We start from the raw sequence: 18,710 nt of genomic DNA on the forward strand, positions 1-18,710 counted from the left end.
ATGCAGGCACTGCTGGAACGGTGCACCTGAAAAGCAGCCAAAAGCCGAGACCCATCAGCGAGAGTGGAGGTTCTGATGGGTCCCGTCTCTCTGTTTTCATCTCCTGTGTCCCAAGTTGTGCTTACAGCCTCTTTTTCCCTCCGGGACACAAAAATATTAACTTTCAGCCTGGCATGGTTGCCAACTTCCCTGCACCTAACGGCGCATTCTGCCCATCACAGGGACTGCTTTAGACGGGGCTCTGGCAGCGTTAGCAAAAGCAAAGAGTTGTTGCTTCTGTTTTTTTGGAGGTCGTTCACCTTATGGACTAATTTTAACATGTTACGCTGAACAGGTAAAATTGTCCAGTGTTTCCTTAGACTATGCAGATGTAGAGGGTTTTTCTTTTTCTAAAAACGGGGGACCACTCTTCCGTTCACTGTGTTATTGCCTTATAATGTAGGTCTCTACTCCCTCTCTTTCTAAGACTGCAGTTGTATTCTAGAAAATTAAAGAAACACTTTGCATCTACACTGGCTGTGGTAGCTGTTTTCTTCTTTGTGGGCAAGAAGTTCAGGGTTGCTGCTTCATATATTGACTCTCTGCCTTTAAATAATTAAATGCTCAAGAACCATTATCCTCTCCCTCTGCTTGCATGGGTCATCATCTTCAGCAAACTGGATTTTCCCAGACAGCCTTTTTCACACTGAAAAGGCCTTGAGAGGGAAATCGTCTTCGTTACACTGATCTAAAAGTGTTTTCTGAATCGCATTTTTACCTTGACTATAACCTCACCTTTACTTGCACACACATGTCTACCATGTACAGAGAGAGAGTCTTGAAACCTGAAAAAATCCATGTTGTTCCATTTTGGAGATTCAGTTTGTCAGCTGTGTCAAAAATGTACAAATAGAGCTGAATAAGGCCCCAGCATTTTGTCAATGTTGTCGACCCACCACAATGAATCAGGTTCCGCAGTTAATGGGATTTGCCAACTTCAACATACAAAAATAAAGAGCTACCTGTAGGTCGGCAGAAATTAAATAGAGGAGCAGGAAGCTGCAGATACATAAAAGATGCTTTTTTATCTTCTCGACTCACACTAAAATAAGGACAGAAGCAGTCACACACACACAGAATTGGCTTTCTACTGCAGCAGTTTTTTTGGGGGGGTTTTGTGTCGATTGTAATTCCTTTTTAGGATCCTCATTATGAAAGCTGACAACACTCACAGCAATATTTAGAGGAAGAGACTGATTGGTACAGTTGTAACACATTTCTCCTTCTTTCCTCATATCACCCCAAAGGTCTAATGCAGAACGCGCCAGCAGGGGCGACTCCTGCACCAGGATGAAGAGTTCATTTTAAAGGCGTAGAAAATGATGAGATTTCAGGAGCCTGTATACGGCAATAAGACGATCTCTAAATCCTATAAAAGAGCGCTTTATTGCTAAAGATAACTGTAACTACAACCCAACCCAAACCACACCACTGATCTTATTATATGCAGTCTGCAATTTTCCCCTTTGGCTAATAAAATAAAATAGATCATGCTCTGAAATTGGCATTGATATGTACTTAAGCCACATAATACCTTGAAGGAAAACCCTACCCTCCATGACAGTTTGATGCTTGTTCTTTTCCAGTTTAATGTTTATTTTCTTGGATATATTCAGGTTTACTTATGCAGCAGAAGACAGAGGACAAACAGACACATAAAGCACCAAAAAGCGGATGAAAAAGAGAAGTAGCCAATCGGAGAGAGACGGAGAGATGGGGACACACACCAACAGAAAGACAGACAGATCAGGAGACAGATAGAACGGGGAGAGGCTGGCAGACGGAGCGATGCGTATGTGTGTGTGTCTTTATGCCCCAGCTGAGCCTCGGCAGAGCAGCAGCACAGAGGCCAAGTTAAATGGGGAGGGGAGATTAAAGGCAGTGCCGGGGCCTGCAGCCTCTGTATTCAATCACCACTCTCCCCCACACCTCAGCCTGCATGCTGATCAAGCTGCAGTGAAAGGAGCCATGCACCCTGCCACTCCCATACACAAGTGCACAGACTACGCACTTGTGCCGTCATGATATCGGATTCTTACTTATCAAGCAATATCAGATTAACAACAGCAGTGTGTTAGTAATGTTAAATATTCATCATCAAGGTTGTTTATGGTGCTGTTAGTGTTTCATTGCCAGGTTTAAAAGCATATCTTCTGTGGAAGAAATGCCAGCCTGGTTAATGTCACAAGCACTGTAGCTTCACTTCAAAACAAACTGCAGCTGAAGTTGGGTGTATGCTTCTTTGTCAAGGTGTTCAAGTGGCATAAGAACAGATTTATTTATCATTCAGTGTAAAATTTCACCTGTTGATTGTTGCAGCTCCACGGCAACAGTAGATGGATGTGTAGATGGGGTTGAAGGTGTCCCTTGATTTTAAACAGATTATTTCTAAATATAAACTGAGGGCTTCTTGCCAGGAATGGAGTTTGATTTTAAAAGCATATTGCAGATTATTAATAATAAAAAGACGTCTACTCTAATTATCAGGATCAAGCATATCTTCAGCTTTATATCCTGGCAGTTTATGTGGGAGAGACTTTATAGTATTGACCCAAGTTTATTACTGCTACAGTGACAGGCATACATGTTATTTTGGTGGTGTGAGGAACTGGAGCATTGCTCATTGACATTTAAGTGTAACGTCAGTTCAATCTTCTGCTCTCCATGCCTCATCTGTTTAATGCTGCTCTGAAATCTGGCCTGCTGTTCGGGTTTCTTGTTCAACTACCTGTGTGGTTTACATGTACAGGGTTTGCCCTCACATTTGTTTGTTTAACCTAAACAACATTTTGACAGCCGAACTGTAAACTGTTTATTACTGCTATTACAGCAGTAATAAACAGCAGTAATCTGCTATTACAGCAATTTGGGTACCGCAGTTGTGTGGAAGCATTAATTAAGTGTGGAGAGGGCATCATTGTTTTAGTACATGTGATATTCTACAGTACCTGCACACATAAACCGATACCGAGTCCCAATCCTATACTTTTATAATATAATGCACATGAGACACTTCGAGTTATTAAAATCAATCCAGTGCTTGACAATTGAATAGCTCTGCATTGCATTAAGAAACAAAATGCTTGCATCGAAGCTGTTCCTTAATGGGTTTTTTCCCCTCTGTAATCTTTTTGTGTTGTTGCTGTCTGGAGGGAGTTTCTCTCTCGAGTGTTTGGTGCTTCAGTTCAGCCTTTGCCTGACTTACCTGTCTGTATTCAGTTGAGCATTTATTTCCTCGTCTGTACATCTTTTGTGCAGATTACATTCAGTAATTGCTCTAATTGGCTTTTTGTTTGCTGGACTTTTGTTGTACTTGCGATGACATGTCGAATGTGGTTGAGAGAGGTGAAAGTTTGCACTGGAAATGGTTTCGCAAGACACAAAAAATCAATATATTTTATCATATTACATTCATATTATTTATGTCTAGCAAGAAAAAGAAAAAATACCTGAGCCTTTCTTCAAGTTGTTCCATTTATTATCTTCCCTACCTGCAATCTCTGCTGGAGAGAAGCTCAACCTGACCAGTCACAGTTATCGTGGTCCCTGCGTCTGTAGACCTCATTGCCCCAAGCTGCAGTTACATCTTTGAAGAGTTGCACCTCAGCTCTGGCACTCCCTCCAGCTGAGCTGAAAAGCCTCTGTGACACCCTACAGCAGAGACGCAGGTCCATTACTCTTTCTATGTTGGTGACTGTGAGCTGTGTTTCCTCCTGGCCATCACTGTTGCTCTTCATTCTTTTTCACGTCACGTTGGAGAATATGTCAGGCCCCTTTAAAGAATCCAAAATATGCTCACAACGAGCGAACCTTTCTGAGGTAGGGATAAAGAGCTTCCTTCTCAAAAAAATGCAAAAGAGAAAAAAAGCTTTGTTCAACTGATATTTTGTTGGCAAAGAGCCGGAGAGGTTGTAAATAGTGAATATCCCGCCCCCTGCTGAGTGCCTCTTTGAGTATGTGTGTGTGCTTGTGTCAAAGAAAAAATGAAAGTGGAGAGAGGGCAGGAAAGAAGAAAAAAAATGCAGAAAACAAAGAGAAAGCAAGTTTTAAAGGTAAAATGGTGACTGCAGTTCCGCCGCTGTCTCCTACACAAGCATGAAAGAATCTGGCCGCACAGCATACACAAGTAAGTTCACACACACACACAACCTCAAACACACTTACAGATGCTTCATTATAGATTTTCACACATTCAAGCCTGATCAAAAGCCTAACACTGTCTGACATACATTGCTTCTGTCCCCCAAGGGTGTAGAAAGAGAGAAATTATTGGACTTTCACATGTTCACCCAGGGGTCTTTAGTCTGCGAAATCATAGCAACATTTAAGGGACTTCACCTTATCATCAGTGCCCTGTTGTGACGTATCCTCTGGGGGAGGAAAATGTGCTTAATTGCAGGAGTGAAGTGGCACTGGTTTTCATGTGTGTGTGTGCACGTAAGCTTTCCTGTGTTACCAAGGGTTACCGGGGTCATTTGTTTTCCCTTCTCTCCCGCCGTTTTAATTGATGATCATTCATTGTTTCACGCCAACACCCTGTTATTAAGCAGAGTTCATTATTCTAAAACAGTAACGCTGGGGAAAAGAGGGCGTCTCATGGGAAAACACCATTCTTTGCGTGCTTTACACAAGGTCACAGTAGGAAAAAGGGGCCCTAGCTTCATTATGAAAACCCTATTAAGCTACACGGGGACTCAGTTGAATTTATGTTAATCATAAGGCAATGCAATGAAAAAAAAAAACATGCATTAGGTTGATAAGAATGTGTCTCTAAGCCTCTTTATCCATAAATGCAGTTGAACAGTACCTTAGGATCTTGGTAAGCTGGTAAGGTCTCCCATCTGGACCTGCTAGTGATTCATCTTTTGATTATTTTTGCTATTATTAAAAAATATGAGAAATCCGTAAATAAGAAAAGGTCCATTGAAAGTCCAAGGTAATGTCCTGAAATTGCTTGTTATGTGACTGTCCAGAACACAAACATTCACAAGGTAATACAACAGAAAAACGTGGCACATCCCTACTATCATACTTACTGTGGGTTTATATACATCTTAATGCAGATAGAAAATGGCACAAAATAGGTTTTAATTAAGAGTCTTACAAAACTAAGAGTCTACAGCAATGCTAGCATTTCTGTAATGCTGTAGCTATAGATGCTACCATCACTATGCTAACATCTTAGTTTTGTGAATGTCATTCATTTTGCTGGTATTTGGTCCCGCTTTATTTCCCCCCACATTATGAAATATCAAAATCTGCCCACCCACTATACTTATTAGGAACGGTATATCACTATTTGAGCTAGAGACAAGCAAACACACATGCAGTCAGGAGAGAAGCCTCTTCCCGCAGACCATCGCAACACGGTCCTTTTTACTTCATTGCTGCAGAAGAAGCAACATCCCGCTCATCCATGAACACATAATTCATGAGGTTATTATAAAGATCAGCTGTGCCCGTAATTAGAAATGAGCATAGGGGCAGAATGGCTTGTTGACCGGTGAGAAATGCGCCTCTGGTGTGCGCAGCCAGGCTCGCACTCGCATGTTTGTAGTGTAGCCGTCTCCTGTGCCTCCCTGGCGTAACACAAAACCTCTGTATACCTGTATGTTTATTGTCTTCTGTCTGTGGTCTTTTGAGAGCATGATAGGAGCAGAGAATTATGTTCATGAAACGTGTAGGAAGCAGAAGAAGCTTAGCTTTGGTTGCGTGGCAACATTCACTTCTCTAATATGCAAGTATGTGTGTGTATGTGTGTGTGTGTGTGTGTGTGCAAATGTATGAGACAGAGGGAGAGAGGCCGAGGTCTATCTTGTGGTTACTTTTGGCATTTATATGCTGCATTTGTGCTTATATTCTTTTATAAGGGCATGTGTTTATGTTTTAGTGTGTATGTGTGTTTGCGATGCTGTGCGACTGCTGCTTGCCCAAGCATTTTAGGAAAAAAGGGCAGAAAAAAGGAAAATCAAATCACTTTTCAGAGTGGCTCCACAAAGCAAGCAGAGCGCTCAGACAAGCTTGCTTCACCCAAAATAGATCAGCCAGACCACAGTTCTCTCTTTCTCTTTCTCTCTCTCCCTCGTCATGATGAGAGAGTGCTCCCAATGAGAATTGTCTGCAGAACTTTCTCTGACTCATGGCAGCATAGGCAGGGTATTAATAATTTCAAGGCTAGCTTTATGATGAGTTTTTGGTCACTCTATCAGTGTTGGAGGGGAAAATGAATCTAAGTCGAGGCAGTTTGGAGAGAGTTCAATACTTTCTAACCGCAATCTACCGCATGATACGTGATTATCTGTAGCTTTTTTTTTCTTTCAAATAATCTTTTTTTTTTTTCCAGTGTAGGTTTTGGCATTGTTTAAATGTAGGCATCAGAGTCAGTTAAAGAGTAAAGGTCAAGACATCTGCAGCCCTCAAGTAAGAAGTAAGAAGTTATTTTATGCTTTAAAGGGATGGGAAGTACACTTAAATGAGAGGATCAGCGTCACTCTCGTAGTTCAATATAAAGCTGGAGACAGCACCCGGTTAGGGGAAACAGCAAGCCTGGCTCTTTTCTAAGGTCACAAAATCAGCATCCTACCCAACCCCCTGGTCTCACTTAATACTACACTAATTAACACATTATATCTCATTTGTTTGATGTTTGATAGGAAAGCTGTTGAATGTGAAACTATCTCTTCAAAACTATAAATGGATGTTGCAGGAAACTTGAGGCCCTCCTGCTCAGTGATAATCATTCATCTGTTGTAACCTGATCAAAATTTATTCAAATCAATTCTATTCATCCTGCTGTTGCTCTGAACTGGAACATCATTTTTCACACCTGTAAAAATCAAGGACATACTGTATGCTTTTCAGAATGATTCCATTGATCGTCAAGGTCCAGACTTCAAGTAATTTGAAGTCTAAGTAAGTGGCTGGCCTCATTGTTTCTGAACCTCAGCCTCCTCCTGCTCAAGTGCAGGTCGCTCTGGAGATTTTGTTAAGGCCCTACATCATCCGACTGCTCTTTTACCTAAAGCTGTAATTTTGTCTGCTGCGCTCTCCTTTCCGTTACGCCGCATGCTGTTCAGCTGGCTCTTCCAGCCTCTGATTAGGCTTGTTAAAAGGATTCATTTAAAAACTAGCCCGCCAGGCCTCAGGGTAGAGGGATGACATCAAGGTTCTACTAATGCAGCGTTTGGATCCAAAATGGGATTTCAGACTCACAGTCTTGGCGCCGGACTCTCCTCTCTCATTCTGAACAGCTGTAGCGTGCTGGAGTGATATAGCATTTTAGTCTGGCAATGTCTAACATGTACACACACACACACACACACACGCACATACACACGCATATGCACTCTGTCCTCTCCAGCAGAACAGATGCGATGCTAGTTTCCAACCCCATCAAGCTGCCATGTAGTGTTTCTGGGTTAAGTGGAGAATATGTGGAAAAGAAAATCTTTGTTAGCAAGGCTTTAGCCATTACATGCATCGTACTGATGTTTAGAAAAGAGCATGTCTCTGTGTTGGCATCCTTATATTTCATATTGCCTCACAGCCAAACACACACACACACACACACGCACACAAGTCAGTCGGCTCCTCCAGAGACACCATGACAACATTGTTTGCTTAATACACAAATCAATATGTTATATTTCAGCATTTAATGTTCTTCACCTTACACTGCATATTTTTAGCCCTGCTAGCGAGATCACAGTGCTCTAAGGATGCCGATGTTAGTCGCTTGGTTGGCTTAAACTGGTCTGGCTGAGTGTAAGACGCAGCAAGGGCCCCCATGGCCTGCTGGCATGTTTGTTTTAACCATTTGTCTTTTTTACTAAATTGTCCCCCATATGTTCACTGTCAAATCTTTCAGAAATTAAGATTTTATCAAGCATTTCTTAGAAGAAGCCCATGTGTCGGAATGTTTTCACTTTCTTATGAACTGGTGACCTAGTAGCCTTTTTTTCTAAGACATGACAAGACAAGACTAAAATCACACATAGTAGTAGTAGTAGTATAGTAAGTATATAGTATAGTGTATAGTAAAAAAAATAATATATATCATATCATGTAATGCCAAAAAACAATTTCTTCTACTTTTCTTCTGGATTTAATCTACTTGTTACACTAATACACAGCATCTTGCATTTCAGTACCGTTAAGCTAGTAATGTTAGCTAATGTTACATAATATTAACAATTTTCTACCGTCTCAGTGAAGCAGAAACACAACAGCTCAGACAAACTAGGAAAACGTGCAGGAGACAAAATGGTTAGCTAACTTTAATCCTACTGCAGAGAGTTTTTAACTGGTTATGAAACACTATCAATTTAAACCGATGCCTCTATATGACTTACATAAGCACACCAGACCATATATGAGAACATTGGTTATTTCTGTATAGTTATTCTTAATGCCTGTCACCGTCTTGGGTTCGTTTGGATTCCCCTTGAAATCAATGAAAGGAGGCAGTAAAAACTGCATTTGTCCACAGGGGCCGCCAAAATCAACAAAAGATTCCTTGGTGCTGTTTTAACATATTATCAACAGCAATACAGTGTGTTAGGTGTAACATTAACTTTACTTTCAATTTAAATGTTTATAGGCTATCAGTATGAAAGATGTCGGCTGTCAATTCTCTATAACTTCCCCTAAATGTTCACCAGAGGAACATTTTGGCATTATTATTATCCAACATTCACACATCTCAAAATAAACCCGGCAGCCTCCTTTTTTGGTGTACTTAGAAGACAGAGATTCTGCTAGTGTTTTTTTTTTTTTGTCTAAATTAAAATGTCTTGTTATAAGATAATAAAATGTGACTAAAACTAATATGTATTTTAATCAGAAAACTGATCTAAAACTAAATCAGAAAATAACACTGCCTGGTAGTTACTCAGCCAGTATTATATGAAAGCAAATATATTACTCCCACTCAAAGTAAAATACTATAATTTACAGCTTAGGACCCATGGTGTTGATTTACCATCAACAAACATTTCTTTGCAATTTTTATGGATGGGAGCCCTCATCTTTCTTATGTATGCTGCCACGAGTATTGCTGTAAAAATGAGGGCTAATTAAAAACTCATTCTCTTAGACTGCACTTCAGTATCTTCAGTAAATTTCATGGCAGAACGCATTTTTGTGTTGAATTTAGAAGGACACTCAAATACTTACTGGAAATAGCTTGTGCAGCACAGAATGCAATCCCAGTATGAGTCCAGCAAGCTGCAGAATTTCAAATGACAAAAGAAAACATAAAATATCTAAGAATTTGATTCTGTAGATTGAGAGTCTCAGAAGCAACTTTTGTTTTTTTGAGATCTCTTGAGCAGCAAAAAGAATAATAATTTTAAAAAAAAGTTAAATTAAAGAGCATCTTGAAAAAAATCATGCTCTCAGACGGATACAAGGAGTAGACGAGAAAAAAATTTCATCTCCCTGCATTGTATCTGTGCTGGACATTTGTCAAATGGCCGTGTATGGCAGAGCAATTGTAATGTGCTGAGGAGCGGGAGGAGAAATAATAAAGCATAGGAGCATGTCAATAACATTACGTTGTATTAAGCCGTACGCTCTGCCACATGAATCCATCTTCTGCCACAGTCAGAGCTTTCATTTCACTCTAGGGTGGCCACACATACATTTTAATCAGCCATTTGGCTGGCCAAGCTGACAACTGCTCGACAACAGAAGCTGATAAGGGTGATGATAAATCATAGCGCTACTGGTACAAGCATTGGGTTTGTTTCTGAGGACACCTGCCAGTTTTAGATTTTTCCCACTATTCATGAGGCTATTCCAGGAAACAGGATTACTGTTTCCTCTCTTCACAGTCCAATTTCTTCACGGGATGACAGTGAAGAGATTGGACTACATCTTACATATATGCATGTATAAAAACTGTCTAAAAAATCCTATGCAATTTTTATTCTGAGCAAAAGTACAGATGTTAGTTTTTGGACGAAATGTATAGTTGTGCTTGTTGGAAACTTCCTTGTCGGAGCTGTGAATCCTGTAATATTTTCTAACCTTTTCTGCAGATCCCTCCAGGCCAAATCAAAGAGGAATATTTTCTTGTGTTAAAGAGGTTTGGTTCGGTTTGGTTTTTGCTTTGCTTAGTTTTGCTGTGTTTAAGAGTGGCAATGTACGTGGTACCCCTGGCACTGCACTCTGGAGGCTAAGCCACAGGGACGCTTGGAGCAATTTGTTTTAGAATAGAAGGAAAGGAGTCGACTCCTGCTTTATTGGGGGGACTGAGACCACCATGTCCTCAAGTTCTCTCACATAATATTTGGAAAGACAGCAAAAACACCTAGAATACTTGCAGCTGAAACCAACTTGTTTAAAACTCTGATACTCTTTAGCAATGCTCTACGGACTAGTGTGTCTATCATTTTAAATACTTGAGATTCATATCCCAATATTAAACATAGGAAGTGCACAATTTGTTCATTCTGTGTGGGGAACTTGAATTGAGAGTCAAGACTAGATAAACTCATTCCTCAGGGTAATACCACTGATACATTTAGTACTAGCTTCTTTTTTTTTGCCACGCTAGCGTTATGGCTCCAGAGATGGCAATGTTGGTCTGATAGGGTCATCAGCCGGTCCACCACTAAACTATCTCAACAGCGTTTGGATGGATTGCTATGAAATTTGGTCTAGAATTCATGTTCCTCTGACATTTCCTTTAGAACCACCAGCAGATCTGAATTTTCATTTTCAACACTGACTGGATGATTTGGAACCAACATTTTCTACAGATCGCTAGGGTTCCCTGGGGATGTAATGGCTCTTGAGATCCTCTTACTTTTCCTCGGGCCATCCATCTTCCATCCTAAGTTTGACATTTGTCATGAGCATTGCTGTAGACTCTTCTTGTCGAATTATCATCACTTTTACCAAACTATATGAAGCAGCTCAAGAACACGTTGCGCTTGTTACACAAATATGAAATGATTTCAGCTTTATCAGTATCAGTATATCAACTATTGCAAAGTAGTACTAGTAACACAATTGAGATCAACATTTTGAAGTTGAAGTGATTAAAAGCAGAAGTAGCATAAAGACTACACTATATGGCCATCACTATGGGTGTCACATTTAAATTAAACTTAACAACTTTCTTAAGTCATATCCTCGACAAGGACCTACACACACAATGCCGGCACAGATGTTGCAACTGCAATATTTCATGAGGCAGAGCACAATTATTTTATTTTTATACTGGTTTAAAAAAAGAATATTCTTTATCGTCCCCATAAAGAAGTCAGTGCAGCTGTATAGAAGACAATACACATGACAATGCTAGACAACAACATGAAAATGAAATTAATTCACTCTCCCGGCAGCTACAGCTGTGACAGTAAAAGCAAGGCCCCTGTTTGATGAAATGTAGGCAATTAATGAGCTCCATCAACTCAAGAAAGAAGAACAACAGAGAATCGCAACGTCAAATCAGCCTCAGTCTTTGAGCTAGTTGACTTCACACATGATACCTCGGCGCCACAGTGATCCGCACAATTACATAAGACATCCAAACAGTCTTTTCAGCTTCTTGCAATGGAAGCGTTCCAAAGGAGAGAGAACTGTCAAAGAGAGGAAGCAGGAAGAAGGCAGCGAGGACATGATCTGCAGAGATGGTGGGTGGGGTAGGACGCAGGAAGTAAAACGCACGCACATCCACACATGAACAGATTCACGTACACACATGGTAGCTTACATGACAAGTCATTATCTGGCATCACCCAGAGGAGACAGAAGATTTGCAAAAGGGAGGAGGGAGTTAAGTTAGAAGGCATGGAGGAGAAAAGAGCAAGAAATGTAAAGGAGGATGGAGGAAGAGGAAGAGAGCAGTGGAAAGGGGTGGTGACGGTGGGGGTTTTGGTCTTGATCTCGCAAGTGCAAAAGACATGACGGATTTAATTTTGTTGGCATGCATTTCGAGCAAAGGCAACTTGGAGATCTTTTTGCACATTTATAATCACTTCTCCCGTCTTCAGCAGAGTTGTATTTATAGTTACACGCATACCCATACCAGTGATGTATGGCTACTGGCTTTGGAGTAGTCACACTACAGCAGAGCCAGAGGTGGCTAAAGATAAGTGGTCTTGAACATTGTGAACACATCTGTGGTTGAATTAACAATCTATTTTCAGCTCTCAAACCTTAATTTAATTTTTTTTTAACAAAAAAAGAATGAATTAATTTGAATTAATAAAAAAGAAAAATCAACAATCACAATAAGCACTGTCTTATTTTCACTGTCTAAAAGAAGTGTTGCTTTCTTAAGAAAGGGATTGCTGCTTTATCCTATTTATTAAGCTAAATAAACCATTTTAAAACCCACTGGATTATCTGAAAATGACTCATCGCAAAGCTTAAAACTGTGCTGCTTTACCCAAAATTGACATTTTGAAGATGGTTTTCACAGGCCAGCAATGTGATGTAAGTTTAGGTTGGGTTGGGGAAGAAAAGGAGTCCATATATTCATATACGTGTAAGTGTTTGTGTGTTTGTGTGCGTGTGTCTGCAATGAGTCTATGTGTGGCGAAAGAACAAAAAAATTTGGTTTGTGTGTTTTTTTCTTTTCTTCACTTTTCTTTATTTTTTTTTGAGTCTGTACTTGAAATAGTTTTGGAACGTGCTGCCCTTACAGTTATTGTAGACTGTCTAATCACCAGTACAGATAATCAACTAAATATTATGTTTTATTATATGGTACTGTACTGTAGTTGTGTCCCTTTTTACCCCGCTTATCCCTACCTACCGCCTATGTTATCCTTTTTCATAATATTAATATATTATATGAATTAAATCAGATTAGGGGTAAAATAATAATAAATATGGATGGGATGTTAGAGCATGCATGTAAACTCATGTTACTGAAGTTTATAATTCTTAAAGATAAAAAATAGACATACTGTATTCACACAGACATTTTCTGTCTGTGGCCATGGCCACCACAGGTAGCAGTGTGTGTGGATGAATCCTGATAGATCCCCATTACCCTGGGTGTGACCCCTCGCAGCTCAGTTCATTAAGCCAGCCACCCAAGTGTTCGGGACTCAAGTCCAGATTTAATCACAACTTCCATCCTCTTGCCAATCACAATTAGATCCTGATAAGCCTCTCCAGGATGGCACCCGAGGGCCTCCACACACAGACAAAGGTTAATTTGCGAGCAGCAAGGGCCCGGCTACAAGGCCAAAGGTCACCTGATTGAATACATGGAGGATGTGTGTGTATAAGATTGGGGGGTGTGGGGGGGGCGGACTTGGCAGCAATTACGAAGTTCATCAGTATTCATGCATTTCATTCATGGCTAATGGGTACATTACCTTCAAAGAGGTGTGCTGATAGGATGTGGCCCTTAATGGGAAATAGCTGGTGGGTAGTCTTTAGGTGGCTGAAATTTAAAAGTAATTTCTTCACCATTTTCTTCTAAAGGCTCTTCACACATGCAGCTACATCTGCGAGCTGTTCAGTACCACCACAGTGTTCCTCTGTTGGCCTCTGAGCAGTTCCACTGGAACTGTTCAGGGTCTGTCAAACCTTACAGAATCTTTTGTCATAATGTGATCCAATTTGCAATCTTCATGACTCTACTGTTACACCACATTTTAGCATGTCAGATAAACAATTCAGTCATTTCAGACTCAAGGGAATCTTGAAAAATGAAGAGAGATGAAGTGTAGCTGCTCAGCAAATGTTAGTTTGCTTTAAATGGATAGGCTGTGTCTAAATTGTTATATAATATATATATTAAAAATTAGAATGAAAAGTCTAAAAACACATGGAAAACGCCAGCCAGGTAGCTTTCATCCTTTTATCCAAGGCGCTTAGGAGGTTGTGCTCCTGTTGCGTCTGCCTTTACTAAGAAACCAAACCTGCGGGTTGCATGACAATGATGATGTAGTGGCGGTAATTTAGCAGTAAGCCTCACTGACTAAACTAACTGAACTAATTAAAACTCAAACAAAGATGTATGGATTTCCAGCACCGTAAATCGCTCCTAGTAGCTTTACTGCTCGAATTTGTGTGTGGAAACGAAAAAAAAACCTTAAATTAACTTGACAGGTCGTACAGCTCCACGCATCCCAGGACGAATATAATCAGCTGATCTTCAGTTTGGCTGACCTTTCAAATGCATGTTGCTTCGTCCTTGTACAGCAAGTCCCGTGGAGCAGATGGGTTAATTCTTGTTACATGACCTGTGGTGCACTCACTGCCTTTGAAAAACTTTGGTTTGTGTGCCATGTGTTTAAGACTTGCTGTAGCCAAATACATGCACAACTACAGTACACAGACTTGTGTTACTGGTTCCACTGAAACCCCCTCCTTTGAATTTGGTCATGTCTGTGCCGTGCCCAGCAAATTGAACTACAAAGGATTATGAAAAATAACCTGAACGTGTGACAGAATCCAAATTTAACAGAAGAGACAGACTAGTTCATTTTGCCCTGTTTATGATTTCATCTCTCTGACCTCGCATTCTGTGGTGCAATGTCATTTCCAGGCCAGCTGGCAGCGGGGACATGTGAGATTGTGACGCTGGACAGGGACAGCAGCCAACCACGGCGGACCATCGCCAGGCAGACGGCCCGCTGCGCCTGTAAGAAGGGCCAGATCGCTGGAACTACAAGAGCCAGACCTGCCTGTGTGGACGGTAAGAGAAAGGGGGGATCCCGGCTTAGCTTACTTTCTGTAAGGGGCCACTTCAGTGAAAAGCAGTCAAACGTGAGCCATCAGCAATTCTTTTTCCTCAGGCATGTCTGACTTTTACATTGAATCATGTTGGTGCTGAAGCGCATGAAGACCATTTTAAAATTCTGCCATATCAAAGCGTTGAATCACAGGGCAGTGGCGGTTTTTAAATAGGGGCTTAAGGTGGATAAACCTACAATGTGGAGCAAAGTGGATCACAGGGCTGTTTTTGTGATGTGAAGCCTGTAACAAATCAATTTACAGTTGAATCATTTTTAAAAAGTGCCCGCGGGGGGGTTTCTAAATCCCCCACCAACAGATGGGCTTATGGTTCATGGAATAGTGACACTATTTTTGGCATAGTGTCTGTTTCAGCACTGTTTGGATGCGTTAGTGTTATTATTATCATTGACAGAAGATTAATTTGAACAATTTTGACAATCGATTCATCATTTGTCGAAGTTAAAATGCCAAAATCTTACTGCTTCCATCCTCGTAAAGGTGAATATTTGCTTGTTTTCTGAGCCGTCTATGATCATAATTTACATACTGTACCTTTGGGTTTTGAAACAAGCAACTTAAAATGATCACCTTGGGCCTATTATTCACAAGGTTTTTATTAAATTTTATAGACCGAACAATTTCTAAAATAATTAATCTGCTGAATGATTGTAAAGATTTGCAGTAAATAAAGCCAAATTCATGTTGAAATGATAATTTGCCATGCACATTTACTCTCAGAATACACTTTAACATTCACTTAATCAATCTTTCTTTGAGTCTTCAATAGCAAAAATCAGCTTCCCCACTAATTAATAATAATAATTTGAAAATAATTTTGAAAAAGTGAATTTTTGGTAATTGAATACATTACATATTCTACACACCTGTCTAAATACAGGTCTGTAAAGATCTCTTTTACGGTATAAAGTGTAAATATTGTCACTGTCCTGTGAAAACCATCTATCTCAGCTACATCAGCTTTGTGACAGTGATTCTTTCAGTTTCGGAGCAACATGGTTTTCACAGGACAGCAATGAAGAGAGAAACGAGAATTCAAAAATGTATATATAATACTGTTGTACCTTGTGTACAATGGCGTGTAAGCCAGTGGAGTCTTATTAGTTGGTTGCCGTGGCTTCCTCACATCTAAAGGGGAAGAAGCTTTAAGCCATTTCTGTGGTCACCATTCAGTTTCCATGACAGCTCAATGAATTTCAAGGAATCTTCAGATGGGGTTGAACGATGGTGTGACTGGCTTTTCTTACATCTCTTCATGACATCTTCATTGCCGTCCCACTGCCTCCCAGTGTGCCTGTCACCGAGCCTCTATCTCACACAAGGTGGCCTCTGGCCTGATGAGGGAGGGGAGAGTATGTGCACAGGTGAAGGCAGATAAACAGCTCTGTTAGTTAGTGCAGTGAACTGTACCTTTGGATGTCTTATTTTTGCCTGTGATTCAGCTGTGGCTTCACAGTTGTGTCTCCGTTTGGAGGAGCTGCCTATCCTCAGTGCGCTGTGTGACTGGTTTTACCTGCTGATTATGTGAGGAGGCTTTCCTCCATGTGTAAGAGGACGGAGGCTTATAACTATTTGTGTGGCAGGCACAGATGAACATGACACTGGAGATTTGACCTTTCTCCAAATTCAATTTCTTCCTTTGGCTAAACTGCTTCACACAGAGATTTGCGCGCTTCGTCTGAGTCCTAGAAAGAAAAATCTGATCCTGTAGACATGACCACATGCCCACCTGCTCTGCAGAATGACTTTGCCAGTGAATAAGTTGTATGGATGTTGCATAAATCCACAGTATCCCGATAATATCAGAAGGTATTTGTCACAACCTGGGCTCCATGGAGCACTGTGGCATTTCGTGTAGGCTAGATACCCTCTTTCTCTGAAGAGAGCTTAGGCTTATCAGCTGACTTTTTAGAGAGACCTGCACAGGTGGGTGGCAGTAAATAAATAAAGAAAATGACATTTTACATTTTACAGTTCTTATTTCAATTTAGAGATGTATATATATAAAATAATGACAATAAAATGTACTAGTGCTGTCATAAACTTGGCAAGGCAAGCTTATCTGTGTACATTTCATACACACAAGCAACTTTAAGTACTTGCCACAAAGAAGATGCAGCATAAAACATTAAAATGCTAATCAAGATGTTAACCATTTTTAGGAAATTAAAAAATTAAAACAGATAAATAGATAGTAGACAGGTGCATGTGTAAGTGAAACATGAATAATGATGATGGCGAAAATAAAAGCTTTTAATCTGAAACGAAATGTAGTCGAAGCTTGTCTAATATCTTCTGTAAGTTTGTCCTAGTTGTGTGGTGTATATTACCAAAATGCTCCTTCTCCATGAAAATTTGGACGCTAAGAACCTTTAGCAGACTGCTACCAGGCAACCTCATAGACCAGATGTATTTTGTTTATATAGGGTTTTGAGATATTTATAGAAAAGCGGCAGTTATTTAAAAAGCCAGTGGGAAGACTGTGTTTGCACGACTATGAGTGATCGTAAATTACATATACATTATATATTGTGGCTGAAGTCTTGGAACATTTTTGAATTGCTTTTAATTGATTATAAGTACACCTTTATTTAACATTAAATTACAAAATAATCACAGAATACAGGGAACTCAAAATCTGACACGCAGTTACAGCAATTGCTTATAATCATTCCCAATTAATAATTAATTTTGAACTTAAGAACAAGTGTTGGGCATAAGGGGCTTGATGGTTATTGCACTGCTGCTGTCAGCGAGGAAGTGCTAGGATTGAATTTCGACCTGTGTGGACTAGGTTTACCATGAGTGTTACTGTTTACTCCCACAGTTGAAAGACATAAGTCGACTGTACATAGATCAATCATAGGTGTGAATGTAAGCAGGACTACTATCGGCCTCCTGTCCAGCTTCAAACACTATAAAGAGAGAAATAAATATACTGTGAAATAAGAGTGTATATTTAAGGTTAAATAAAGTTATATATTTGACACTGTATATATTCTAATGCCATAATTAGACCTGTAGTAATGCATATATGCAGTTATACAGCGTATGCACACCTATTGGCAAGGGGATCTGCATTATATACTTGAAAAAATTTGCATCAAATCATGTTCAATCAATCAAGTGCAAATCTGAGACTTTTGTTCCCCTGACAGAGAAGAGCTGTCTTAAGGATAAATTTGAGGAACAAAAGCCTCTTCCTGTGCTGTTGTTCCATAACCAGTAAGCATGAAATGGATGAAATACCAATAGCTAGCTAATGGTGCACACACACACAACTACAACTATGAATGGAACGCACTAAAAAGTATTAAACTTAACAAGCAAGCTGATCTGCCTCTGTGTTTTGCTCTGTAGAAACAGAGTTATAGATAATACTAAGTTAATTTAGCCACTGTACTTAAACGCACTACACTACAAGGAGTTGTAGCTGGTTATGAAACAGTCTCAGTTCATTACTGCTGCCTCTATATGATCAGCTATTTTTATGTACTTATTCTTAATGCCTGCCACCTGGTCGGATTTGGTCGGATTGCCCCCGAAATCAATGAAATGTTGCGACAGAAACACTACCACTTTTGTTCACAGGGGCCGCCAGAATCAACAAAAAAATCCATGTTCCTTGTTGCTGCTTTAAGTTGAATTTTAAGGTACTTTTACTTGAGTATTTTCATTTTTTGCTGCTTACAGAAAGAGAGACAGACAGACAGACAGACAGACAGACAGACAGACAGACAGACAGACAGACAGACAGGTGCACAGCAACAACAGTAGCAACAACTACACTAATAGTAGTGACTGATGATGATGTACATGACAATATATACATATATATATACATAACAACATATACACCAACTCACAGATACACAAAGGCACTGCACATTATTTTTGGACTGCACATTGTGATTCACCATTTCCTTCCATATTGTCACATTGCT

At 40.0% G+C, this 18,710-nt stretch overlaps 1 protein-coding gene across 3 annotated transcripts in view; it reads left to right on the forward strand.

The window, feature by feature from the left end:
- The window catches only part of LOC127358654 (chemokine-like protein TAFA-5), a 136,723-nt gene that overhangs the window by 67,092 nt on the left and 50,921 nt on the right, over nt 1-18,710 (forward strand). For all 3 annotated transcript variants that reach the window (XM_051391912.1, XM_051391913.1, XM_051391914.1), the window contains exon 2: nt 14,558-14,707. In XM_051391912.1, the coding sequence (XP_051247872.1) occupies nt 14,558-14,707 (150 nt within the window). The remainder of the gene's footprint in view (nt 1-14,557; nt 14,708-18,710) is intronic.

The sequence above is a fragment of the Dicentrarchus labrax genome, unplaced genomic scaffold (assembly GCF_905237075.1).
Source record: "Dicentrarchus labrax unplaced genomic scaffold, dlabrax2021, whole genome shotgun sequence".
Classification (NCBI taxonomy): domain Eukaryota; kingdom Metazoa; phylum Chordata; class Actinopteri; family Moronidae; genus Dicentrarchus; species Dicentrarchus labrax.